The following is a 27,500-nucleotide window of genomic DNA, read 5'->3' as shown; positions in this document are numbered from 1 at the left end:
GCTGCCCAGGAACTGTAACTCATTCCTCCTGACAGGACTGGTGTACACACACACACACACACACACACACACACACACACACACACACACACCTGTACCCGTCCTCCTCATGCTTTATGTTTGGTGACGTGCACCGGTCCCTCCTGGGGTGAAGCCCCCACACTGTGATGCCTGCAGTTTGGCGTTTTGGTGGTTTTGGTTTTGTTGTAGATATTTTTGTACCTCTTTTCTCCAGTGTCTTCACAAGTTCCTTATTTCTGTTGTATTGTTTGTATAAGATGAATGTGGGACCTTAAGTTATTTAGAGATTATTTCTTAGGATGAACCAGACTTGTAAAGGTCCACAGGTTTGGTCTGAGGTTTTGGCTGATTTCTTTCGATTTTCCCAAAGAGGTGCCGAGTTTGAAGGTAGGCCTTCTAGTACATCCACAGGTACCTCCGAACTGACTCGAATCATATCAGGAGCTTGGCATTTTCTGGAATTGCCCAAGCTGTTAAAGGTTTGTCCAGCTGAGAGTAAACTTCTGACCCTCTGGAGTTGTGATGATGTGAATTATAAGTGAAATAATCTCTCTGTAAACATTTATTTTAAAAATTACGTGTGTCATGAATAAAGTTCGTCCTAACCGACTCGCCGCGGCTGTCGTTTACTACCCTGATCCTTTGTAGTGGTTACAGAAGTGTGTGTAAACATCTGACTTTACCATCGACGTATGTAGTTAAAATTAAAATGTGATTATTCTGTGTTTCATGTGACAGAAGCTGTGAGGTTGAAGACGGCGCTGCCTGTAGCAGTTATACTGCTTTAGTAACTACTGTAAAAGTCCTTACAAGTACTGTGAAGTTTTTATAATAATGATTTTGTTAGGTACGTTAATAACCTCATGCTGTTAAGAAACAAACTAAATTATTATCACAAACAAAACTATTACTATATAATCACATTTTAAAAACACATTTAAAGTCAGATGTTTACATAAAAAACATTTTTGTGGCTTTAAAGTAAAAGTAAGGTGACAAAAGTGAAGTTTAGATTTTAACTGTTTTACACGTGAAATATCTTTAAACTGTTTTAAACTTGGCTATTTTCTTATTTCTTATTCCTTTAAATTTCATCTCATGAAGATTTTATAACTGAAAAAAAAATGTATATAAATTTATATGAAATGTTTATAGCAGTGGAAAAAAAGAGATAAAACACTATGTTTAAGATGAGACTCCAGTGTGTTTCTGAACAAGATTTTACATTCAGCTCCGAAGTATTTTCTGTTCTGACCAAAAACCATCAACTTTTTTTTTTTTTTTTTAATTAAGAAAATATAATGTCCTTCCTGTATATACAGACCAGGTGTTGATTAATTCTCTATAACACCAGCTCTGACAGTAGTGCAGGTTTAAACTAATGCACTGGAGCTGATGCATTATGGTTTCCATAGTAACGGCTCATAGGGACGTGTACGGGACACACTCCACTGATAATAATAGGATTAATAACACATGTAGATTGTTGTGTGGTGCAGTTTTGGTGTAAGTAGGTGTGTGTGTGTGTGTGTGTGTGTGTGTGTGTGTGTGTGTGTGTGTGTGTGCATGTGTGAGACATCAGTGTAAGGAGTCTCCAGTTTAAGCGCTGTGACTGTAATGTTCAGGACAGAGGACTGAACGCTGCTCTGTGGTTTCTTAGTTTCTTATATCCACTTATGTCCATCAATATGTGGACAGAGGGACAGTGTCAGTGTGTTTGTGTCTCTGTACCCCACCACAGTCTGTGTGTGAGTGTGTGTGTGTGTGTTAAAACTCATTTTAATATCTATTTATTGATTTATTAAGGATGTAAAACATTGCTGTTCCTCTGTAATCCTACAGGTGGCGCACTCCGAGTGATTTACACAGCGTCACACCCGTGCGGTAGAAAGAAATTGTGTACCAAGCTGTGAGCTCGCGCACGCGGAAGGAGCGGCTAGCGTTTTCCTCCGAGTGTGTGACTCCGCCCCTAACAGTGCAGTAAGCGAGCAGTACGGCTGCTCAGTTAGACCCGAGCGTATTAGTTTCATTTAAATGTCATGTTTGTGTTTTCGTTCTTATTGTGTATCGTGTAAAGTCGATTAGCGTTAACATTCCATAGGATGTTCGGGTGGTGATAGTGTGTGAGTGAGAGTGTGTGAGTGAGAGTGTGTGAGTGAGAGTGTGTGAGTGAGAGTGTGTGAGTGAGAGTGTGTGTGAGTGAGTGTGTGTGTGAGTGAGTGTGTGTGTGAGTGAGTGTGTGTGTGAGTGAGTGTGTGTGTGAGTGAGTGTGTGTGTGAGTGAGTGTGTGTGAGTGAGTGTGTGTGAGTGAGTGTGAGTGAGTGTGTGTGAGTGAGTGTGTGTGAGTGAGTGTGTGTGAGTGAGTGTGTGTGAGTGAGAGTGTGTGAGTGAGAGTGTGTGAGTGAGAGTGTGTGAGTGAGAGTGTGTGAGAGTGTGTGTGAGTGAGAGTGTGTGTGAGTGAGAGTGTGTGAGTGAGAGTGTGTGAGTGAGTGAGTGAGTGTGAGTGAGTGAGTGAGTGTGAGTGAGTGAGTGAGAGTGTGTGTGTGAGTGAGTGAGAGTGTGTGTGTGAGTGAGTGAGAGTGTGTGTGTGAGTGAGTGAGAGTGTGTGTGAGAGTGAGTGAGAGTGTGTGTGAGAGTGAGTGCGAGTGTGTGTGAGAGTGAGTGCGAGTGTGTGTGAGAGTGCGAGTGTGTGTGAGAGTGCGAGTGTGTGTGAGAGTGCGAGTGTGTGTGAGAGTGCGAGTGTGTGTGAGAGTGCGAGTGTGTGTGAGAGTGCGAGTGTGTGTGAGAGTGCGAGTGTGTGTGAGAGTGCGAGTGAGAGTAAGTCATGGGTAAGAGCTCACTGTGGCGTCTCACTGAGGTGCTGAATCACATCAGGAACTCGGCCACACTCAGGACGGACCTCAGGTTCTGTCACAGTTCTGGTTTTGACTCGTTTGTGATTCTGCTTGTTAATTTAGCAAGAGGAAGCAGCGCTGCCAGGCTAGTGCACCGCGGCATTCTGGGAAATGAAACGGTATTATACGATACAGTCAGCGATACAAGAGTCAATGAGCAAGAGCAGGGCGGAGTCAGCAGCAGCGTGCAGGGGCGGAGCTATGTACATTTCTAGCTGTGTTGAAAATAAGAGTGGACTCGAGTATTTATATCTGATAATAACAGCAATGTCTCTCTGTCTCTCTCTGTCTGTCTTAACTGTCTCTCTCTGTCTGTCTCTCTCTGCCTGTCTGTCTGTCTGTGTCTCTCTCTCTCTTTGTCTGTCTGTCTGTCTGTGTGTCTCTCTCTCTCTGTCTGTCTGTGTCTCTCTCTGTCTCTCTCTCTCTGTCTGTCTGTGTCTCTCTCTGTCTCTCTGTCTGTCTGTGTCTCTCTCTCTCTTTGTCTGTCTGTGTCTCTCTCTGTCTTTCTCTCTCTCTCTGTGTCTCTCTCTGTCTGTCTCCTCCAGCTCGTCTTTAGCTGATGATTTCTGTGGTCTGGACGTCACAACCCAAATAAAGCCGTGTGTCGACCCCTCTCAGCTAGCGGTGAAGTTAGCGCCCTGTAACAAACGTAAGCAACTCCCACACACACACACACACACACACACACACACACACACACTGTTCCAGGTAAAGTTCAGTGCTCGAAAAAGTTTTAACTTAGTTTGTATAGATAATATAAACTAAGTTTTTTACACATGTATTTAGTACCAAAAATCTCAAGCTGAATATGTTACTGATGAATTTTTCGAAAATGTTAACTAGTGGATTTATTCAGTTTTAGTCTAAATTGTATAATTGTTATTTTAGGTGTAATTACATGGTATTGTCTTAATAAATGATGAAACTAAAACCTTTTTATGAAATGTTCTATTAAAGTCTCTTGAGAGTGTATGTAAAAAAAATTCATAATAAAATTCATGTAAAATTTACTTTAAATTTCTTTAACATCTGAAAACTTATTAAGTATTAATTACTCAACTTCTGAGAACGTCAGCAAAATGTGGTGGAGATTATCTGTGATTAAACTTCATGTAACCCTGTGTGTGTGTGTCTGCGTGTGTGTGTGTGTGTCTGCGTGTGTGTGTGTGTGTCTGCGTGTGTGTGTGTGTGTCTGCGTGTGTGTGTGTGTCTGCGTGTGTGTGTGTGTGTCTGCGTGTGTGTGTGTGTGTCTGCGTGTGTGTGTGTGTGTGTGTGTGTGTGTCTGCGTGTGTGTGTGTGCGTGTCTGCGTGTGTGTGTGTGTGTGTGTGTGTAGGGTTGGACTCTACAGGCAGTTCAGACAGCTATGAGGAGCTCGACACCACGAAGAGTGCAGACAGCGATCCTCTAGAGATGACAGATAAGGTGTGTGTGTGTGTGTGTGTGTGTGTGTGCGCGCTCGCGCTTGTCCTTTGTCCAATAGAAACTGAGTATATGGTTCTGATTGAGAGCCCGTTGTCCAACAGAGCATGTTCCTGCCGCTCCCTCGTGTCCGTCAGTCTCGTCACAGCAGCCTGTACAGCGACGACGAGCTCCTGGATGAAGAGGAGGATTCTGGGACGGAAAAGTGAGTCATTCTCTGACCTTTGACCTTGTAATTGAATCTGTTAACAGCACATCATGAAAACGGCGTTAATGTTATCGATTAGACAGATGTGTTATGAATTAGTTTATCATTTTCTTTCGTGTGATTTAAGGTCAGTCTGGGCCACGGGAGAGTCTCACATTATATTAGGCCAGGTGTGTGTGTGTGTGTGTGTGCGCGTGTTCGCGTGCGTGCGCGTGCGTGCGTGTGTGTGTGTGAGAGATGGGGACCCCTTAAACTACACCTATGCTAGAAAACCGTGTGGTCGAGATGTTTAGCATGTTAACTGTGTTAGCGTTCTCGGTTCACACAGAACCCCTGAACACACACTCATATGTTCACATCGGGAAGCATCACAGCGTCTAGAGTGTATCATCCATAGGGCCTGAGGTTGTAGATACACGTGTGCATGTAAACACGGTGATCTCGGTGAAGGAACCGCTCAGAGTTCTACCTGACCACGCCTTGAGCTTCAGAGAGTCTGAGGATCAGGTTCAAGTTCAGGTTCAGGTTCAGCTCTAGACGACTGTCAGTCTAATCTCATCAGTCATGTTAAAACACTCAGCTTGTTCTGTGTGTGTGTGTGTGTGTGTGTGTGTGTGTGACGTGTGTGTGACTCTCTCAGACGGCACTCGTGGTGCGATAATTACAGACAACTCTCCAGTAGCCAGAACAGCATCTACCTGCCCCCTACAGGACAGCTGTTAACCCCGCCTACCAGATGTGACTCCACCCCCCAACTCAGTCCGGTCATCAAGATGGGTTGGCTGGACAAGAACCCTCCTCAGGGGTAAACAAATCTTTTTTAACTCTTTACTGTGCAACAAGACTTAATTTGCAACATTTCACACACACACACACACACACACACACACACACACACACACACACACACACACAAACCCATACACCCACACAAACACATACACCCATAAACCCATACACGCTTACACTCGTGCGCGCACACACACACACGCACACAAACAGCAAGCTATTAAATTGAATAAGTTGTGTGTGTGTGTGTGTGTGTGTGTGAGAGATAGAGAGAGATACGCAGAGTTTTCAGTTCCACATGTGTCACAGTTCGTACTTTTCAATACTTTTTTTTTCAATAATTCTGAAAATAGATTAAATTTATAAAACTGCTTAACTTTATGACACAAAGCCACAGGCTGTCATTATGTTTCAGAGTGTGTGTGTGTGTGTGTGTGTGTGTTTTTGCTCTCACAACATCAGCTTCCTGTTTAATGTAAAGTTTAATATTGTTCAGGTTCCTGTTTATGTCCAACTGCAGTTCCACGAGCTTCCTGTAGGGGGACAAACAGCTCCACGAGCTCCAGGGTAGAACCTACAGTCATGTGTGGAGTCATGGCTCGATTTCTTGAAAAAAAAAAAAAAGACAAAAACCCTCCCCTCTGTAAACCAGCATCCCCCTTACCCCTCCCCCTTCAGATTATTCAGATTAATAATGCTGTGGACTGTGTAATATTTGTCATGAAATATTCAAAACTCTCTATGTACTGTATAATCATATATGGATTATAAATAACGGCGATTAGCCAATCAGAATTCAGTACAGTGAAACCTCGGATTACGAGTGACGTGGTTTGAGTGTTCTGCAAGACGAGCAACAATTTTTAATAATTTTTTACTTGAAAAACGAGCATTGTCTTAGTTTACAAGCACCCAGTATCCTGTTTCACACATGCGCTTCTTGTTTTGACACCGAGCGTCATGTCATCACAAGAAGAAGAAGAACAGAGAAGAGTTTGTGTGTTTGTTTGGCAACCTGAGAGAAGGGGAGCTGTAAAGCCGAGACTCATCGTCTCCCCTGCTGGGTCTTAGTGCTTGCAGTGTTTTTGAGTGTGCGTGTGTGTGTTTGTGTGTGTGTAAGGCAGAGAGTTTGTGTGTACAGTTGTACAGCTGATGTTGTACAGTTGTTTGGCAACCTGAGAGAAGGGGGCTGTAAACGCGAGCTAGCCCCCCTTCAGCACACAAACACACAAACTCCTCTCTGTCGCGATTGTTTTCAAAAGTGAGGAGCTGTTTAATTTGTTTTTTTTTTGTTGTTGTTGTTACTTTACAGCAGTGATCCTGTTAGTATGCGCTCACACGGGTGTGAATAGGGATGTTCCTTACTAATTTTTAAACGGTTTTAAAGCAGTCTATTCGTTAATGTGTGTGTGTGTGTGCATGCACATTTTACACACAAACACCCTGCGTGCACAAACGGAAACACTTATCTGTCTGGATATATTTTTACATTTTTTTAAAGGGCTCATACAGCACTACATGCACTTTTTTAAGCCGTTTGGACTGAACCGTGTGTTAGGAGAGTGTGTACACAACCACTCTACGATTATAAAGAGCCGCCAGTGGTTTTCTTTTCATTTATTACAATAATCAGGCCAATCGCAAATGCTTGTCGATGTGACGCCACACCACAAGAGGCCGCTCCTACACTAGTTGATTGACACTGGTGTTTTAGCAAAGACCCGCCCCGAGTGAGAAGAAGCTGTCGGCCATTGTTTTTCGCCGCTGGAGCAAAATGTTGCCTAAGCGAGTGTTGTGTACAGTTGTTGGGTGTAATAGCGAACACAGCAGTCGTCATTCACTACCTAGGGTTAGTGAAGTAGGGTACCTACCTAGGGTTAGGTATCTGAGCCACTGAGGACGCAGTGGCTGAATTTAGTTTTTAAAGCTAACGTCCCCGCTGATTTACCCAAATGCGTTCATGTTTGCGATAATCATTTTTCACCAGACTGCTTTATAAACGAGGGTCAATATAAAGCAGGTTTTACTAGGAAGCTGCTCCTAAAAAATGGATCTGTACTAACGCTTCGTGTTCCTGCTTCATCTTCACCAGGCTCGGTGAGTGTGATTTATTTTACTATGACTCTTTGCAGATCGCCTTTTCTAATAATCACGATGAATGCGGAGTGTAAGTTAACTTACACTCTCATAGAACATGGTTATGTCTTCTTCTCTATGTACATCCATCTCTATATAATCCCTAAACAATGTCTGTCGAAGATTAAGAAGTCATGTAAACACATCAGTAAACACATCGCGTCTGTATCTCTCTCGGTAAGTTTCTCCGCTTTTTGTTGTTGTTGCTCGCGGCAGCGTAACAGCCCGTTAATTCATGCCCATGCAGTGATGAGAAAGACAAATCGAGTCGATGCATGTCCATTCTTTTAATTTCTGCGTTGTCAGGCTATTTTACTGCGTTGTGGGCAATGCTTTGTGGGTAACGCAGTCCAAAGCATTGCCCGCACTGGACTACACTTCCGTGGCTATACCCCACGTGTGTTGTGAAGACACGCCCCACAGAACTGGGGGGGGCGGGCTCAGCAGAGGTCATGAGCATTTAAATTAGCATGTACTGAAACAGGTTGCTGAGAACAGAGCTAGTTTTTACCAGGTAAAAGTAGTGGTTTTTTTACACAATAATTTTTAATTTTTAATTAACGTATAATACAAACTTTTTATTAGGACCCTAAAGATCATATTAACATTTAATGAAAATTGGGATGTGTAGGACCTTTAAGGTAAAGTACAGGTTAATTTGTTTTATTTTTACTTTATATTTTGTTTTAATTATTTTTATGTATATATTTTTTTGGGCTGTAGAACGAATAATTTAAGTTTACATTATTTCCTATGGGAAAATTAAATTTGGTTTACGAGTGTTTTAAAATACGAGTCCGCTTCCGTAACGAATTAAGCTCGTAATTCGAGGTTCCACTGTATTGTCACGCGCTGCTCACAAGCTCATGCAACTCACTTTTCTCGCTGTTCACATGTTCAGCAAAGAGAAGAGTTCAAGCACAGCTTTTGACTTATTTCAAAAAGAAAAGAACTGAAGGTGTGATACACACACACACACACAAATCCTCTGAGTGGAGGCGTGACAAAAAACAAGAATTTAGTTTAATAGGAGTTTTAGGAATGACTGACAGCTTTGATGATTATAAGAGACGAGTTCTTTGCCCAATTTGTGTTTCATTCTCAATGTAAAGAAGAGGTTTAGTTTTTCAGCTATCAGGAAAGGATCAAATGATAGATGATTTCGTTTGATATTTCTCAGTCATTCAGTCCGGTTAGTTATAGTACCACCCCCCCCCCCCCCCCACCCCCCCAAAAAATACTTGACACCATCCTCCCTGAATTTAATTTACTTTTAAACAATTTGACCACAGTGCATAAGTATGTGGACAGTAAGACTGTGTGTGTGTGATGAATCGATCAGACATTACAATGCACGTTACACAGTTGGTGTGACACCTGAGTCATAGTCTTGAATAAAACCTGAAAGCAGACACATCAGTCACATCCTGATCCCCAACACTGCCTCCTGCTGTTCCTATACTTCTGGACCTGACTGTATTGAGCCACAGTAAGCTGGTGTTTGTTTTTGTTTCTTTTTGTTCAATATAAGTGTAATATGTAAAATTCCAGAACAGCGTCATTAATCTATCTGAAGCGTGAGCGGTCATAAACAGGAGTTCTAAAAGTCACACTGTGTGTGTGTGTGTGTGTGTGTGTGTGTGTGTGTGTGTGTGCATGCGTGCATTAGCTCGGTGGAACAAACACACGCTCACACTTTCCTTTAGTGGTGAAGGTGTGAAAAAGACGTGTGCAGAGACAGGGGACGTGTTGGTCAGTGAAACCACAGAGAGAGAGAGAGAGAGAGAGCGCCGCTCTGCTGTGTGTGTGTGTGTGTGTGTGTGTGTGTGTGTGTGTGTCATCGGTCAGAGGAAACACTGAGGCTCTACACTGTACTCCACTCTATACAGTGTTTCAGCTGGTGTTTATTAATAAAGACTACACAGACTTGAGTTCAGGACTTCCTCACTGCAGCAGAACCTCAGGATGTTTATTAGAGACGATTAAACCCTAAACCTCCATGTTTAATTAACATTAATCCAGGTGTGTGTGAGATGAGTGTAAAGTGTGTGTGTGTGTGTGTGAGAGAGATGAGTGTGTGTGTGTGTGTGTGTGTGTGTGTGAGAGAGATAAGTGTAAAGTGTGTGTGTGTGTGTGTGTGTGTGTGTGTGTGTGTGTGAGAGAGATGAGTGTAAAGTGTGTGTGTGTGTCTGTGTGTGAGAGAGATGAGTGTGTGTGTGTGTGTGTGTGTGTGTGTGAGAGAGAGAGATGAGTGTAAAGTGTGTGTGTGTGTGTGTGTGAGAGATGAGTGTAAAGTGTGTGTGTGAGAGAGATGAGTGTAAAGTGTGTGTGTGTGTGTGAGAGAGATGAGTGTGTGTGTGAGAGAGATGAGTGTGTGTGTGAGAGAGATGAGTGTGTGTGTGAGAGAGATGAGTGTGTGTGTGAGAGAGATGAGTGTGTGTGTGTGTGTGTGTGTGTGTGTGTGTGTGTGTGAGAGAGATGAGTGTGTGTGTGTGTGAGAGAGAGATGAGTGTGTGTGTGTGAGAGAGAGATGAGTGTGTGTGTGTGAGAGAGAGATGAGTGTAAAGTGTGTGTGTGTGTGTGTGTGTGTGTGTGTGTGTGTGTGTGTGTGAGATGAGTGTAAAGTTTAATTCAATTCAATTCAATTTTATTTGTATAGCGCTTTTAGCAATTTTCATTGCCGCAAAGCAGCTTCACACAATCAAAAGAATTATTATAAGTGTGTATGAGATGTGTGTGTGTGTGAATCAGAATGATCAGGTCGTCCCTGATGAACGAGCCGAGTGTGACGGTGCTGAGGGAAAAACTCCCTGAGATGGTAATAGGAAGAAACCTTGAGAGGAACCAGACTCAACAGGGAACCCATCCTCATTTGGGTGAAACAGAAAGCAGTAAATGATCTGCATTTATACAGTGTGTAGGGTGGGAGGCAGTTCAGCTATAATAGCTGATGTTAATTGATGTTAATATGGAGTCCAGGTAGTTATTGAAGACCCAGGTAGACTTGTAAGAAGTTCCAGTCATGAACTATCGAACTGTCAAGTCCCCAGAGAAACAGTTGCCAACACCAGTCAAGGCCAGAACCATCTTCTAGGTAGAGAGAATCATTCCCAGACACCAGACGCATCCCAGAGAGACACACGGGGCGTCCATGTGACGAGATCTTCAGCCAGAAGCGGGGCACCAGGATGGGTCAGACAGGTCCGGAGGGCAGAGGGAGTCTGGATCACTGGCAGCTCAGGAACGACATGTGTAGCTCGACAGAGAGAGAGAGAAAGAGTGAAAGGGGGAGACAGGAGGAGAGAGGAAAGAGAAAGAGACAGTAAGGCATTACAATAGTCCAACCTAGAGGTGATAAAAGCATGAACTAGTTTTTCTGCATTGTTTAGTGACAATAAATTTCTTATCCTGGCAATATTTCTGAGGTGAAAGAATGCTATCCTGGTAATATTATCTACATGAGCTTCAAATGAAAGGCTGGAATCTATAATCACACCAAGGTCTTTTACTGTTGCATTTGATGGAACAGAAAGGCCATCTAAAGTTACGGTGTGATCTAAAATTTTACTCCTAGCTGTATGCAGTCCTATGACTAGAACTTCTGTCTTATCCGGATTTAGCAGAAGAAAGTTAATTAGCATCCAATTTCTTATGTCCTGCACCAGAGGTGGGACAAAGTCATTGTTGGGCAAGTCACAAGTAAGTCTCAATTCATTGCCCTCAAGTCCCGAGTCAAGTCCCGAGTCAAGACAGGCAAGTCCAGAGTCAAGTCCCAAGTCAAAGCCAAAAAGTCTCAAGTCAAGTCCAAAGTCCTACGGTTTGACTTTCGAGTCTTTTCAAGTCTTTTTAGCAGAAAAATAAAATGTACACAGATTATGTATGGTTGTAAGATCTGTATTTATTAAACAAACCTTTTTTTTTTATAAAAGAACATTGCTCAGATACATAAAAATACAAATGTTAGTAAATGCTAGTAGCAATGTAAAATGGTAGCACATATTCTCAATAAAGTAGGCTACTTCATACAAACAATAACGTTGTTTTCTTCACATAACATTAAAAAACTTTGCTCCCTTCCTTGTGTGATACACTCACGTAGGCTACCTCATATAAACAATCCGGTGCTGTGTCGAAGTTGGTTCCCCCATCAGGATGCGTTTTTTTAGCCCCACCCCCATGAAAAGGGCACAGGGAACGCGCATTTAGGAGAAGGCTCACCCGCGAAGGGTTATGCGCGGACCACTGAGGTTCTACAGAGCGCGGTAAAGAATAAAAAGGACAGTTAGTGTTTTTTAATCCCTGACGAACTCTAGCCATCAGGATGTGTTTCCCTTGTTATCTTGGACATATTTAGAATGATGAACCTCGACTGAGTCACTTGTAGGCTGTAAACATGTCAGTGTTTTGTCTGATATTTCATATCAAATATGCCTTTTCAGCAAAACCATAATGCCAAAATAGAGACCCGTCAGATACAGTCTCAAGACATTAATAATAATAGTAATAATATTATTATTATTATTATTATTATTATTATTAATTTATATATAATAATAATAAATTATTATTATTATATTATAATTAAATATTATATATTATAATATTAATAATAATAAGTATTATAATTAAATATTATATAATAATAATAATATAATAATAATAATTATTATTATTATTATGCGAGATAATTAGCATTTTATCCGCGTGATGTCAATTCACTAGGTCACATTATTTGAATAAACCCAAACTGCATATGAAAGAAATCAGCACTCGTAGTGGTCCATTTCTTTGTATTAAATATATACTGTATTTAAAAGAAATCCCTTGATAAAATAGCATAAACAAATCATGGGTAGTGTATACCAGTGATTAAATATAAACAATACAACGCATATACTGACATGTTTACAGCCTACAAGTGACTCAGCCGAGGTTCATCATTTTAAATATGTCCAAGATAACAAGGGAAACACATCCTGATGGCTAGAGTTCGTCAGAGGATTAAAAAACGCTAAAAATTTCCTTTTTGGCCTTTACTGCGTTCCATAAAAGCTCAGTGGTCCGCGCATATAGACAATTTTTTTATAGTCAAACGAAACTACCTTCAGTATCATTTCGAGAACTGGCGCGTGCACGTTGTTGTCACATTGGACGCTGTCGATTCAAAAGAATCTACGGTACTTTGATTTGATGTCGTGCCGAATGCGCGCATGCGCTCTGTCACACACACGCGCACAGACACATAAACAGAGATAGAGCGGTCCGTGTTAACATACTTTTTATCTTTGGGCTTTTTATGGGAAGTAGCAAGTCTTTACAAGTCAATAGGCGCAAGTCCAAGTGAAAGTCCGAGTTATTTATGTTAAAGTCCAAGTCGAGTTGCAAGTCTTTTTATATTTTGTCAAGTTGAGTCTAAAGTCATCAAATTCATGACTCGAGTCTGACTCGAGTCCAAGTCACATGACTCGAGTCCACACCTCTGTCCTGCACACATTGCTCAACTTTAGTAAGCTGTTTTTTCATATAACTGTGTATCGTCAGCATAACAATGAAAACTAATACCATGCTTACGGATTATGTTGCCCAGAGGAAGCATGTAAAGGGAAAAAAGCAGTGGACCTAAAACTGAACCCTGTGGAACACCAAACTCCACTAGAGAACATGCAGAATAATCACCATTTAAGTCTACATACTGATAACGATGGGTCAGATAGGATCTGAGCCAGGAGAGGGCTGTACCCTTAATTCCTACTACATTTTCTAATCTGTGAAGAAGAATAGCGTGATCAACAGTGTCAAAAGCTGCACTGAGGTCAAGTAATACAAGCATAGTTACACAACCCTGATCAGAGGCCAATAGAATGTCATTTACTACTTTAACGAGCGCTGTCTCTGTACTGTGATGAGGCCTAAATCCTGACTGATACAGTTCATGTATGCCATTTCTATCAATATATATGCGCATAGCTGCTCCACTACTATCTTTTCCAGGATCTTAGAGATAAAGGGGAGGTTTGATATTGGTCTGTAACTGGACAGCTGACAGGGGTCGAGGTCAGGTTTCTTAATTGTTGGGTTAACAACTGCTAGTTCAAAAGATTTTGACACATAACCAATGCTGAGTGAAGAATTAATTATTCTCAACAGGGGTTCTATTATTGCTGGTACTATCTGTTTAAGAAAATGTGTCGGTACAGGATCTAATATACAGGTTGATGAATTTGCAGAAGAGATGAGTGAAATTAGTTCATTCTCTTCAAGGGGAGTAAAGTATTCTAGGTTCTGGTCTGACATGGCTAGATTAACATCTGCATCAATTACATTGTTCGGTTTCAAAACCTCAATTTTATGCCTAATATTTACAATTTTATTATTAAAAAAGTTCATGAAGTCCTCACTATTGCATGATGTTGTTGTGTAAAGTGTGTGTGTGAGATGAGTGTAAAGTGTGTGTGAGATGAGTGTAAAGTGTGTGTGAGATGAGTGTAAAGTGTGTGTGAGATGAGTGTAAAGTGTGTGTGTGTGTGTGTGTGTGTGTGTGTGTGTGTGTGTGTGTGTGTGTGTGTGTGAGATGAGTGTAAAGTGTGTGTGTGAGATGAGTGTAAAGTGTGTGTGTAAGATGAGTGCAAAGTGTGTGTGTGAGATGAGTGCAAAGTGTGTGTGTGAGATGAGTGTAAAGTGTGTGTGTGAGATGAGTGTAAAGTGTGTGAGTGAGATGAGTGTAAAGTGTGTGAGTGAGATGAGTGTAAAGTGTGTGTGTGTGTGTGTGTGTGTGTAATGAGTGTAAAGTGTGTGAGTGTGTGTGTGAGATGAGTGTAAAGTGTGTGAGTGTGTGTGTGAGATGAGTGTAAAGTGTGTGAGTGTGTGTGTGATGAGTGTAAAGTGTGTGAGTGTGTGTGTGAGTGTGTGTGTGAGTGTGTGTGTGAGTGTGTGTGTGAGTGTGTGTGTAATGAGTGTAAAGTGTGTGAGATGAGTGTAAAGTGTGTGAGTGTGTGTGTAATGAGTGTAAAGTGTGTGAGATGAGTGTAAAGTGTGTGAGTGTGTGTGTGATGAGTGTAAAATGTGTGTGTGTGTGTGTAATGAGTGTAAAGTGTGTGAGTGTGTGTGTGATGAGTGTAAAGTGTGTGAGTGTGTGTGTAATGAGTGTAAAGTGTGTGTGTGTGTGTGTAATGAGTGTAAAGTGTGTGAGTGTGTGTGTAATGAGTGTAAAGTGTGTGAGTGTGTGTGTAATGAGTGTAAAGTGTGTGAGTGTGTGTGTAATGAGTGTAAAGTGTGTGAGTGTGTGTGTAATGAGTGTAAAGTGTGTGAGTGTGTGTGTAATGAGTGTAAAGTGTGTGTGTGTGTGAGATGAGTGTAAAGTGTGTGTGTGTGTGAGATGAGTGTAAAGTGTGTAAGTGTGTGTGAGATGAGTGTAAAGTGTGTGAGTGTGTGTGTGATGAGTGTAAAGTGTGTGTGAGATGAGTGTAAAGTGTGTGTGTGTGTGTGTGTGTAATGAGTGTAAAATGTGTGTGAGTGTGTGTAATGAGTGTAAAGTGTGTGTGTGAGTGTGTGTGTGATGAGTGTAAAGTGTGTGTGTGTGTGTGTAATGAGTGTAAAGTGTGTGAGTGTGTGTGTGAGATGAGTGTAAAGTGTGTGTGTGAGTGTGTGTGTGAGATGAGTGTAAAGTGTGTGAGTGTGTGTGTGATGAGTGTAAAGTGTGTGAGTGTGTGTGTGAGATGAGTGTAAAGTGTGTAAGTGTGTGTGAGATGAGTGTAAAGTGTGTGAGTGTGTGTGTGAGATGAGTGTAAAGTGTGTGAGTGTGTGTGTGAGATGAGTGTAAAGTGTGTGAGTGTGTGTGAGATGAGTGTAAAGTGTGTGAGTGTGTGTGTGAGATGAGTGTAAAGTGTGTGAGTGTGTGTGTGAGATGAGTGTAAAGTGTGTGAGTGTGTGTGTGAGATGAGTGTAAAGTGTGTGAGTGTGTGTGTGAGATGAGTGTAAAGTGTGTGAGTGTGTGTGTAATGAGTGTAAAGTGTGTGAGTGTGTGTGTGATGAGTGTAAAATGTGTGAGTGTGTGTGAGATGAGTGTAAAATGTGTGTGAGTGTGTGTGAGATGAGTGTAAAGTGTGTGAGTGTGTGTGAGATAAGTGTAAAGTGTGTGTGTGATGAGTGTAAAGTGTGTGTGTGTGAGATGAGTGTAAAGTGTGTGAGTGTGTGTGAGATGAGTGTAAAGTGTGTGAGTGTGTGTGAGATGAGTGTAAAGTGTGTGAGTGTGTGTGTGATGAGTGTAAAGTGTGTGTGTGATGAGTGTAAAGTGTGTGTGTGATGAGTGTAAAGTGTGTGTGAGATGAGTGTAAAGTGTGTGTGTGTGTGTGTGTGAGATGAGTGTAAAATGTGTGTGTGTAATGAGTGTAAAATGTGTGTGAGTGTGTGTGTGATGAGTGTAAAATGTGTGTGAGTGTGTGTGAGATGAGTGTAAAATGTGTGTGAGTGTGTGTGAGATGAGTGTAAAGTGTGTGAGTGTGTGTGTGAGATGAGTGTAAAGTGTGTGTGTGTGTGTGAGATGAGTGTAAAGTGTGTGAGTGTGTGTGTGATGAGTGTAAAATGTGTGTGTGTGTGAGATGAGTGTAAAGTGTGTGAGTGTGTGTGTGATGAGTGTAAAGTGTGTGAGTGTGTGTGTGAGATGAGTGTAAAGTGTGTAAGTGTGTGTGAGATGAGTGTAAAGTGTGTGAGTGTGTGTGTGAGATGAGTGTAAAGTGTGTGAGTGTGTGTGAGATGAGTGTAAAGTGTGTGAGTGTGTGTGTGAGATGAGTGTAAAGTGTGTGAGTGTGTGTGTGAGATGAGTGTAAAGTGTGTGAGTGTGTGTGTGAGATGAGTGTAAAGTGTGTGAGTGTGTGTGTGAGATGAGTGTAAAGTGTGTGAGTGTGTGTGTAATGAGTGTAAAGTGTGTGAGTGTGTGTGTGAGATGAGTGTAAAGTGTGTGAGTGTGTGTGTAATGAGTGTAAAGTGTGTGTGTGTGTGATGAGTGTAAAGTGTGTGTGTGTGTGTGTGAGATGAGTGTAAAGTGTGTAAGTGTGTGTGAGATGAGTGTAACGTGTGTGAGTGTGTGTGTGATGAGTGTAAAGTGTGTGAGATGAGTGTAAAGTGTGTAAGTGTGTGTGTGATGAGTGTAAAATGTGTGTGTGTGTGTGTGTAATGAGTGTAAAGTGTGTGAGTGTGTGTGTGAGATGAGTGTAAAGTGTGTGTGTGAGTGTGTGTGTGAGATGAGTGTAAAGTGTGTGAGTGTGTGTGTGATGAGTGTAAAGTGTGTGAGTGTGTGTGTGAGATGAGTGTAAAGTGTGTAAGTGTGTGTGAGATGAGTGTAAAGTGTGTGAGTGTGTGTGTGAGATGAGTGTAAAGTGTGTGAGTGTGTGTGTGAGATGAGTGTAAAGTGTGTGAGTGTGTGTGAGATGAGTGTAAAGTGTGTGAGTGTGTGTGTGAGATGAGTGTAAAGTGTGTGAGTGTGTGTGTGAGATGAGTGTAAAGTGTGTGAGTGTGTGTGTGAGATGAGTGTAAAGTGTGTGAGTGTGTGTGTGAGATGAGTGTAAAGTGTGTGAGTGTGTGTGTGAGATGAGTGTAAAGTGTGTGAGTGTGTGTGTGAGATGAGTGTAAAGTGTGTGAGTGTGTGTGTAATGAGTGTAAAGTGTGTGAGTGTGTGTGTGTGATGAGTGTAAAGTGTGTGAGTGTGTGTGTGAGATGAGTGTAAAGTGTGTAAGTGTGTGTGAGATGAGTGTAACGTGTGTGAGTGTGTGTGTGATGAGTGTAAAGTGTGTGAGATGAGTGTAAAGTGTGTAAGTGTGTGTGTGATGAGTGTAAAATGTGTGTGTGTGTGTGTGTAATGAGTGTAAAGTGTGTGAGTGTGTGTGTGAGATGAGTGTAAAGTGTGTGTGTGAGTGTGTGTGTGAGATGAGTGTAAAGTGTGTGAGTGTGTGTGAGATGAGTTTAAAGTGTGTAAGTGTGTGTGTGTGATGAGTGTAAAATGTGTGTGTGTGTGTGTAATGAGTGTAAAATGTGTGTGTGTGTGTGTGTGTGTGTGTGTGTGTGTGTGATGAGTGTAAAGTGTGTGTGTGTGTGTGTGTGAGATAAGTGTAAAGTGTGTGAGTGTGTGTGTGAGATGAGTGTAAAGTGTGTGAGTGTGTGTGTAATGAGTGTAAAGTGTGTGTGAGATGAGTGTAAAATGTGTGTGTGTGTGTGTGTGTGTGTGTGTGTGTGTGGGAGATGAGTGTAAAGTGTGTGAGTGTGTGTGTGTGATGAGTGTAAAATGTGTGTGTGTGTGTGTGTAAAATGTGTGTGAGTGTGTGTGAGATGAGTGTAAAGTGTGTGCGTGTGTGCGTGTGTGCGTGTGATGAGTGTAAAGTGTGTGTGCGTGTGTGTGTGAGATGAGTGTAAAGTGTGTGAGTGTGTGTGTGAGATGAGTGTAAAGTGTGTGTGTGTGTGTAATGAGTGTAAAGTGTGTGTGAGATGAGTGTAAAGTGTGTGTGTGTGTGTGTGTGATGAGTGTAAAATGTGTGTGTGTGTGTAATGAGTGTAAAATGTGTGTGAGTGTGTGTGAGATGAGTGTAAAATGTGTGTGTGTGTGTGAGATGAGTGTAAAGTGTGTAAGTGTGTGTGAGATGAGTGTAAAGTGTGTGAGTGTGTGTGTGATGAGTGTAAAATGTGTGTGTGTGTGTGTGTGTGTGTGTGTGTGTGTGTGTGGGAGATGAGTGTAAAGTGTGTGAGTGTGTGTGTGATGAGTGTAAAGTGTGTGAGTGTGTGTGTGAGATGAGTGTAAAGTGTGTAAGTGTGTGTGAGATGAGTGTAAAGTGTGTGTGTATGTGTGTGTGAGATGAGTGTAAAGTGTGTGAGTGTGTGTGTAATGAGTGTAAAGTGTGTGAGTGTGTGTGTGAGATGAGTGTAAAGTGTGTGAGTGTGTGTGTAATGAGTGTAAAGTGTGTGAGTGTGTGTGTAATGAGTGTAAAGTGTGTGAGTGTGTGTGTAATGAGTGTAAAGTGTGTGTGTGTGTGAGATGAGTGTAAAGTGTGTAAGTGTGTGTGAGATGAGTGTAAAGTGTGTAAGTGTGTGTGTGAGATGAGTGTAAAGTGTGTGAGTGTGTGTGTGAGATGAGTGTAAAGTGTGTGTGAGTGTGTGTGAGATGAGTGTAAAGTGTGTGAGTGTGTGTGTGAGATGAGTGTAAAGTGTGAGTGTGTGTGTGAGATAAGTGTAAAGTGTGTGTGAGATAAGTGTAAAGTGTGTGTGTGATGAGTGTAAAGTGTGTGTGTGTGAGATGAGTGTAAAGTGTGTGTGTAATGAGTGTAAAGTGTGTGAGTGTGTGTGTAATGAGTGTAAAGTGTGTGTGTGTGTGTGAGATGAGTGTAAAGTGTGTGAGTGTGTGTGAGATGAGTGTAAAGTGTGTGAGTGTGTGTGTGATGAGTGTAAAGTGTGTGTGTGATGAGTGTAAAGTGTGTGTGTGATGAGTGTAAAGTGTGTGTGTGATGAGTGTAAAGTGTGTGTGAGATGAGTGTAAAGTGTGTGTGTGTGTGAGATTAGTGTAAAATGTGTGTGTGTGTGTGTGTAATGAGTGTAAAATGTGTGTGAGTGTGTGTGTGATGAGTGTAAAATGTGTGTGAGTGTGTGTGAGATGAGTGTAAAATGTGTGTGAGTGTGTGTGAGATGAATGTAAAGTGTGTGAGTGTGTGTGTGAGATGAGTGTAAAGTGTGTGAGTGTGTGTGAGATGAGTGTAAAGTGTGTGAGTGTGTGTGTGATGAGTGTAAAGTGTGTGAGTGTGTGTGTGATGAGTGTAAAGTGTGTGAGTGTGTGTGTAATGAGTGTAAAGTGTGTGAGTGTGTGTGTAATGAGTGTAAAGTGTGTGTGTGTGTGTGAGATGAGTGTAAAGTGTGTGAGTGTGTGTGAGATGAGTGTAAAGTGTGTGAGTGTGTGTGTGATGAGTGTAAAGTGTGTGTGTGATGAGTGTAAAGTGTGTGTGTGATGAGTGTAAAGTGTGTGTGTGATGAGTGTAAAGTGTGTGTGAGATGAGTGTAAAGTGTGTGTGTGTGTGAGATGAGTGTAAAATGTGTGTGTGTGTGTGTGTGTGTAATGAGTGTAAAATGTGTGTGAGTGTGTGTGTGATGAGTGTAAAATGTGTGTGAGTGTGTGTGAGATGAGTGTAAAATGTGTGTGAGTGTGTGTGAGATGAATGTAAAGTGTGTGAGTGTGTGTGTGAGATGAGTGTAAAGTGTGTGAGTGTGTGTGAGATGAGTGTAAAGTGTGTGAGTGTGTGTGTGATGAGTGTAAAGTGTGTGAGTGTGTGTGTGATGAGTGTAAAGTGTGTGAGTGTGTGTGTGTGATGAGTGTAAAGTGTGTGAGTGTGTGTGAGATGAGTGTAAAGTGTGTGAGTGTGTGTGTGAGATGAGTGTAAAGTGTGTAAGTGTGTGTGAGATGAGTGTAAAGTGTGTGATGAGTGTAAAGTGTGTGAGTGTGTGTGTGTGATGAGTGTAAAGTGTGTGAGTGTGTGTGAGATGAGTGTAAAGTGTGTGAGTGTGTGTGTGAGATGAGTGTAAAGTGTGTGAGTGTGTGTGTGAGATGAGTGTAAAGTGTGTGTGTGTGTGTAATGAGTGTAAAGTGTGTGAGTGTGTGTGTGTGATGAGTGTAAAGTGTGTGAGTGTGTGTGTAATGAGTGTAAAGTGTGTGAGTGTGTGTGTGTGATGAGTGTAAAGTGTGTGAGTGTGTGTGTGAGATGAGTGTAAAGTGTGTAAGTGTGTGTGAGATGAGTGTAACGTGTGTGAGTGTGTGTGTGATGAGTGTAAAGTGTGTGTGATGAGTGTAAAGTGTGTAAGTGTGTGTGTGATGAGTGTAAAATGTGTGTGTGTGTGTGTGTGTAATGAGTGTAAAGTGTGTGAGTGTGTGTGTGAGATGAGTGTAAAGTGTGTGTGTGAGTGTGTGTGTGAGATGAGTGTAAAGTGTGTGAGTGTGTGTGAGATGAGTTTAAAGTGTGTAAGTGTGTGTGTGTGATGAGTGTAAAATGTGTGTGTGTGTGTGTGTAATGAGTGTAAAATGTGTGTGAGTGTGTGTGAGATGAGTGTAAAATGTGTGTGTGTGTGTGTGTGTGTGATGAGTGTAAAATGTGTGTGTGTGTGTGTGTGTGAGATGAGTGTAAAGTGTGTGAGTGTGTGTGTGAGATGAGTGTAAAGTGTGTGAGTGTGTGTGTAATGAGTGTAAAGTGTGTGTGAGATGAGTGTAAAGTGTGTGTGTGTGTGTGTGTGTGATGAGTGTAAAATGTGTGTGTGTGTGTGTGTGTAATGAGTGTAAAATGTGTGTGTGTGTGTGTGTGTGTGTGTAATGAGTGTAAAATGTGTGTGAGTGTGTGTGAGATGAGTGTAAAATGTGTGTGTGTGTGTGAGATGAGTGTAAAGTGTGTAAGTGTGTGTGAGATGAGTGTAAAGTGTGTGAGTGTGTGTGTGATGAGTGTAAAAACGAGTAGGCAGGATAATCACGCTTTTAGTCTAAGGAATCTCACAGATGGGGAGTAAGGGAAAGACACAATCTAACTTGCGTCCTATAAATACACACTCGATCAGGAGTTGAAACCAAAAAGGTGAGTACTCACAGTTAGAAGCAGGAATCAGACGTGGCATCGGCAAAACTCAATGACTGAGCGAGGTGCTATGGTTTGTTTACCTCTTTTATACTTCCTGGTTTGCGACCGCTTAACTTCTGGGTCCTAGTGCCGGTCGCGTTCCGAGTGTGCATGACAGTACCCCCCTGTCCAGGACCGGCTCCAGACGGTCCTGAGGTGGAGGATACCCTGTGACGGTAGTCCCGGATGAGCTCAGGATCGAGGATGAACCGTGCTGGGACCCAAGATCGCTCCTCGGGGCCGTAGCCTACCCAATCGACCAGGTACTGGGTGCCCCTGCCCCGAGGTCGCGAATCGAGGATTCGTCGCACGGTGTAAGCGGGACCGCCGTCAATGATTCGGGGAGGAGGAGCAGGGGGGGTGGGTGGAACCAGGGGTGAAGTGATGAAGGGTTTTAGCTGTGATGTATGGAAGACTGGGTGGATCCGGAGCGCCGCAGGCAGCTGGAGCCGGTAGGTGACAGGGTTAATCCGTAACGTGATGCGGTATGGTCCGATGAACCTTGGTGATAGTTTTCTTGATTCGGTGTGCAGATGGAGGTTTTTAGTTGATAGCCATACCTTGTCACCTACGTGGTACAACCGTCCCGGTGGGTGTCGGCGGCGATGCTGGGCGACGTAGCTGGTGTTGGCTCGCTGGATGGCGCGATTCGCTTGATTCCATATCTGCCGACACCTACGGACCAACTGTTGGGCCGATGGTACGTCAACCTCCGGTTCTTGATGGTCGAACATGGGAGGATGGAAACCATGGCACACCTCAAATGGGCTTAGGTTGGTGGCTGAGGAGACGTGTAGGTTGTGGGACAGTTCGGCCCATTTGAGGTAGCGGGCCCAGGAGCGCTGGCGATCGGACACGAAACATCTCAGGTAGCGCTCCAGTTGTTGGTTGGTCCGTTCCGTCTGACCATTAGTCTGGGGATGGTAACCGGACGACAGACTACAGGTGGAATTGATCAGACGGCAGAAGGCCTTCCAGAACCGGGCTGTGAACTGGGGCCCTCTGTCCGAGACGATGTCCTTTGGGAACCCATGCAGTCGGACTACGTGTTCCAAAATCAATTCTGCGGTGTCTTTAGCTGATGGGAGTCCGGCTAGGGCCACCAGGTGCACGGCCTTGGAGAACCGATCAACGATGGTTAAAATGGTGTCCTTACCCTCTGAAACCGGCAGGCCCGTGATGAAATCCAGGGCGATGTGCGTCCAGGGCCGTCGAGGAACTGGGAGTGGTTGGAGTTCTCCTGGAGTTGGTTGGTTTGTGTCTTTTGCCCTGGCGCACACCGGGCACGCCTGAACGAACTCGCGGACGTCTCTCCTCAAGGAGGGCCACCAGAACGCTCGTTGGATAAATGATAAGGTTCGTCGCGCCCCAGAATGTCCGGCGATGGTGGACGAATGCCCCCATTGGAGAACCTCCGCTCGCAGCTGTTGGGGTACGTAGAGTCGTCCAGGCGGCACACCTGCCGGTTCGGTCTCCGCCGCCTGTGCCTGGCGGACCCTGGTCTCCAAATCCCAGTGGAGGGGTGCGAGGATTCGGGATGGGTGGATGACAGGCACGGGTTCCGTCCGGGGGAGGTCGTCCTCATACTGGCGTGATAGGGCGTCGGCTTTGGTGTTCTTCGACCCCGGACGGTAAGAAAGATGGAAATTATATTGTTCGAAAAATAGTGCCCACCGTGCCTGTCGTGGATTGAGCTGCTTAAGGTTCTTGATGGTGATCAGGTTTTGGTGATCGGTCCAGACGATGAATGGCTCACTGGCGCCCTGGAGCCAGTGACGCCATTCCTCCAAAGCCCACTTTATGCCCAACAGCTCGCGGTCCCCTACCCCGTATCGCTGCTGAGTGGGGTCAAATTTTTTGGAGAAGAAACTGCAAGGGTGCAGTTTCTGGTCTGGACCTCGCTGGGAGAGAACCGCGCCGGCGCCCACATCCGACGCGTCCACCTCCACAACGAAGGGTTTATTGGCATCCGGATGAAGAAGAATCGGGGCGGTGGTGAAGCGATGGCAGAGTTCCTTGAAGGCTGAGATGGCGGTGGGATTGAGCTGAAATGGGTGAGGTGAGGGCCTGGTCAATGTGGTCAATGGTGCTGCAACTGTACTGTAGCCCCGGATAAAGCGACGATAGAAGTTCGCAAACCCGAGAAACCGCTGAAGCTGTTTGAGTGTCCTGGGTAAGGGCCAGTGACGTACAGCTTCTAGCTTCTGCGGGTCCATGGCCACACCCTGGGGCGAGATGACAAAACCCAGGAACGTGGTGGAGTGCTGGTGAAAAGCACATTTTTCCAGCTTGCAGTACAGTTGGTGAGCGAGCAATCTCTTTAAAACAGCACGTACGTGTTGGATATGTTCTTCCAGGTGGCGGGAGTAGATGAGGATGTCGTCCAGGTAGACGAACACCCATCGGCCCAGCATGTCTCGGAGGACGTCATTTATGAATTGTTGGAAGGCCGAGGGTGCGTTGCAGAGTCCAAATGGTATGACCAGGCTCTCATAATGTCCGGTGGGTGTGATGAATGCCGTCTTCCACTCATCACCCTCTCTGATGCGCACCAAGTTGTAGGCGCTCCGGAGGTCCAACTTGGTGAATATGGTGGCACCAGAAAGGGCGTCCAGGGCTGAGTTGGTGAGTGGTAGTGGATGTCTGTTCTTAATGGTGATGTTGTTTAGCCCCCGATAGTCGACACATGGGCGAAGTTCGCCCCCTTTCTTCTTGACGAAGAAGAACCCCGCGGCGGCAGGCGAGGTGGATGGCCGGATGGTTCCCTGATGGAGGGCGTTGGTGACGTATTCCTCCATCGCCTGCGTCTCCGAGGTGGATAGCGAATAGAGATGGCCGCGGGGAGGGACGGAGCCCGGCTGAAGTTCTATCGCCAGGTCGTAAGGGCGATGAGGCGGGAGATGGGTGGCGCGTTTCTTACAAAAAACTTCAGCCAGGTCTCGATAGGCGATAGGGATGGCGTTGGTGTCGACGTCGGGGGCCTCGGACTCCCTGGAACACGTCCCAGTCCGTGCCTGTAGGCAGAGTTCGGTGCAGGTCGGCCCCCACTGGAGAATCCGGTTCCGGGTCCACGAAATGATCGGGTCATGCTGTAACAGCCAGGGATAGCCGAGGATGATGGGCGGTGATGAGATGGTGGTAAGGTGAAATTGGATCTGCTCCTGGTGTTGGTCTATGGCGAGCGTGATGGGTTGGGTCTGATGGGTGATAGGGCTGGATGATAAGGGCCGACCGTCGACCGAAGTGATGTTTACCGGCTGGGATAACGCCTCAGTCCTCACCCCCAAATCTTTGGCATAATTAGAGTCAATGAAGTTACCCGCGGCACCGGAGTCGATGAACGCGGCGCTTCGAACTCGTTTGTGGCCAATTTGGAGGTTTACCTGAACCGTGAAACGTGAGATGGTGGCGTCGATTGTGGAGGAGAGGTGGAGGGAGCCCGGTGAGTCTCTCCTTCCACTCACCGGGGCTGCGCGTTTCCCGGGCGAATTGGACAAGTAGCTCGGTGGTGCGCCGCCGACCCACAGTAGGCACACAGCCCCTCTCGATACCGTCGTTCGCGTTCCGCCACGGTCAGGGAGGCGCGTCCTAATTGCATGGGTTCCCCGGCTCCGGTGTCAACCACGGCAGGAGGTGGAGATCCGACAGGTCCAGTAGTGGAGGTGGTGAAAGCAGTAGGTGGTCGTGGCGTGGTGTAGGAGAAGGTGGGTGCAGGCGGCAGGGTCCTAGGGGCTGGCTTCGGGCGAGAGAGGATGCGTTGATCGATACGGAGGGAGAGCTGGATCATCCCCTCCAGGGTAGCAGGAAGCTCTCGCCCGGCGAGCTCGTCTTTGATACGTGGAGCCAGTCCCTCGTAGAAGGATGTCCGGAGCGCGGCATCTCCCCAGTCGGTCTGCACAGCGAGGGTCCGGAACTCAGCAGCGTACCGGCTCACGGACGATCCTCCCTGCCGCAGATGGTAGAGCTTGGTGTCGGTCTCCACCTCGCCCGCTGGGTGTTCGAAGGTGAGTCTGAGTTGGCGGGTGAACTCGTTATATGAGTGCGCGGTGTCTGAATCCGCCCGGAGAACTGCCGTGGCCCACTCAGCTGCCTGCCCGGATAGCAACGAGACCAGAAGCGCGATGCGTAGCCGATCGGTGGAGTACCTGGTGGCATTGAACTCAAACACCAAATCAAGCGCTGTTAGAAACACATTACACTTCCCGTCCGTGCCGTCCCATTTATCCGGAAGTGCCAAAAATACATCAGAAGGAGGGGGTTGGTGCGGCGCCGCGGCCGCCGCGACGGGAGACCGGCTAGCCGCGCTATCCACAGCCGCCCGGAGATCCGCGTTCTCCCGCCGGAGCTCCGCGACCTCGCGGCGCAAGGCCGCGACGTCTTGGAGGTCCCGGCGCAGATTAGCGATCTCCCCGGTTAGCGTGTTGATGAGCTTGGCATGCCGATCAACCACATCGCAGAGGTGCGCGTAATCCGCTGGGTTCACCGCGGAAGGCTCAGTCATTCTGTCAAGAACTAACCTGAGATGACCAGAAGACGTAGCTTTAGCGGTTAGCCCTTTGTAGCGTGAATGGTAAACCCAAACGCGGATGAAACACGAGTAGGCAGGATAATCACGCTTTTAGTCTAAGGACTCTCACAGATGGGGAGTAAGGGAAAGACACAATCTAACCCGCGTCCTATAAATACACACTCGATCAGGAATTGAAACCAAAAAGGTGAGTACTCACAGTTAGAAGCAGGAATCAGACGTGGCATCGGCAAAACTCAATGACTGAGCGAGGTGCTATGGTTTGTTTACCTCTTTTATACTTCCTGGTTTGCGACCGCTTAACTTCCGGGTCCTAGTGCCGGTCGCGTTCCGAGTGTGCATGACAGAGTGTGTGTGTGATGAGTGTAAAGTGTGTGTGTGTGTGTGTGAGATGAGTGTAAAGTGTGTGTGTGTGTGTGTGTGTGAGATGAGTGTAAAGTGTGTGAGTGTGTGTGTAATGAGTGTAAAGTGTGTGAGTGTGTGTGTGAGATGAGTGTAAAGTGTGTGAGTGTGTGTGTAATGAGTGTAAAGTGTGTGTGTGTGTGAGATGAGTGTAAAGTGTGTGAGTGTGTAAAGTGTGTAAAGTCATAAAGCTTTTGACTTTAATGTAGGTGCATTGTTATTCACAAGTTCTGACGCGTGTCTTTAGTTACACAGTGTCACTGACGACATCAGACGTTTCGTTGATTTCTTTGTCTCTTGTTTATTTTCAACATCAAAAACAACGGTTGTTACAGTTTCTTGCATAAATCCACTGTAGTCACGACAAGTCGCTTGCTGTGTTCTGTACAGTAGCTTCGATAGATTACAGTTACAACAACTTATTTTACTGTATTCCTTTTAGCTTACTGTCTCACGTTATCACTTCTCATAACTGACACCTGTGTAATGAGTGTAAAGTGTGTAATGAGTGTAAAGTGTGTGTAATGAGTGTAAAGTGTGTGAGTGTGTGTGTAATGAGTGTAAAGTGTGTGTGTGTGTGAGATGAGTGTAAAGTGTGTAAGTGTGTGTGAGATGAGTGTAAAGTGTGTGAGTGTGTGTGAGATGAGTGTAAAGTGTGTGAGTGTGTGTGTAATGAGTGTAAAGTGAGTGTGTGTGTAATGAGTGTAAAGTGTGTGTGTGTGTGTGTGATGAGTGTAAAATGTGTGTGTGTGTGTGTGTGTGTGTGTGTGTAATGAGTGTAAAATGTGTGTGAGTGTGTGTGAGATGAGTGTAAAATGTGTGTGAGTGTGTGTGAGATGAGTGTAAAATGTGTGTGAGTGTGTGTGATGAGTGTAAAGTGTGTGAGTGTGTGTGTGAGATGAGTGTAAAGTGTGTAAGTGTGTGTGAGATAAGTGTAAAGTGTGTGAGTGTGTGTGTGATGAGTGTAAAATGTGTGTGTGTGTGTGTGTGTGAGATGAGTGTAAAGTGTGTGAGTGTGTGTGTGATGAGTGTAAAGTGTGTGAGTGTGTGTGTGAGATGAGTGTAAAGTGTGTGTGAGTGTGTGTGAGATGAGTGTAAAGTGTGTGTGTGTGTGTGTGAGATGAGTGTAAAGTGTGTGTGTGTGTGTGTAATGAGTGTAAAGTGTGTGTGTGTGTGTGTGAGATGAGTGTAAAGTGTGTGAGTGTGTGTGTAATGAGTGTAAAGTGTGTGTGTGTGTGAGATGAGTGTAAAGTGTGTAAGTGTGTGTGAGATGAGTGTAAAGTGTGTGAGTGTGTGTGTAATGAGTGTAAAGTGTGTGTAAGATGAGTGTAAAGTGTGTGTGTGTGTAATGAGTGTAAAGTGTGTGTGTGTGTGAGATGAGTGTAAAGTGTGTGAGTGTGTGTGTGATGAGTGTAAAATGTGTGTGTGTGTGTGTGTGTGAGATGAGTGTAAAGTGTGTGTGCGTGTGATGAGT

The 27,500-nt window shown here is 44.5% G+C and overlaps 1 protein-coding gene across 1 annotated transcript in view; it reads left to right on the top strand.

Annotated features, from left to right (window-relative positions):
* Window positions 1–27,500, top strand: part of LOC128533166 (arf-GAP with Rho-GAP domain, ANK repeat and PH domain-containing protein 1-like) — an 81,637-nt gene that overhangs the window by 25,474 nt on the left and 28,663 nt on the right. Inside the window, exons 3-6 of the mRNA XM_053507419.1 lie at window positions 3,461–3,564; window positions 4,250–4,338; window positions 4,440–4,540; window positions 5,184–5,348. Of these exons, the coding sequence (XP_053363394.1) occupies window positions 3,461–3,564; window positions 4,250–4,338; window positions 4,440–4,540; window positions 5,184–5,348 (459 nt within the window). The remainder of the gene's footprint in view (window positions 1–3,460; window positions 3,565–4,249; window positions 4,339–4,439; window positions 4,541–5,183; window positions 5,349–27,500) is intronic.

This window comes from Clarias gariepinus, chromosome 11 (genome assembly GCF_024256425.1).
Source record: "Clarias gariepinus isolate MV-2021 ecotype Netherlands chromosome 11, CGAR_prim_01v2, whole genome shotgun sequence".
NCBI lineage: Eukaryota > Metazoa > Chordata > Actinopteri > Siluriformes > Clariidae > Clarias > Clarias gariepinus.
Note: the sequence above shows the minus strand (reverse complement) of the source record. Positions and strands in the feature narration are given on the sequence as shown.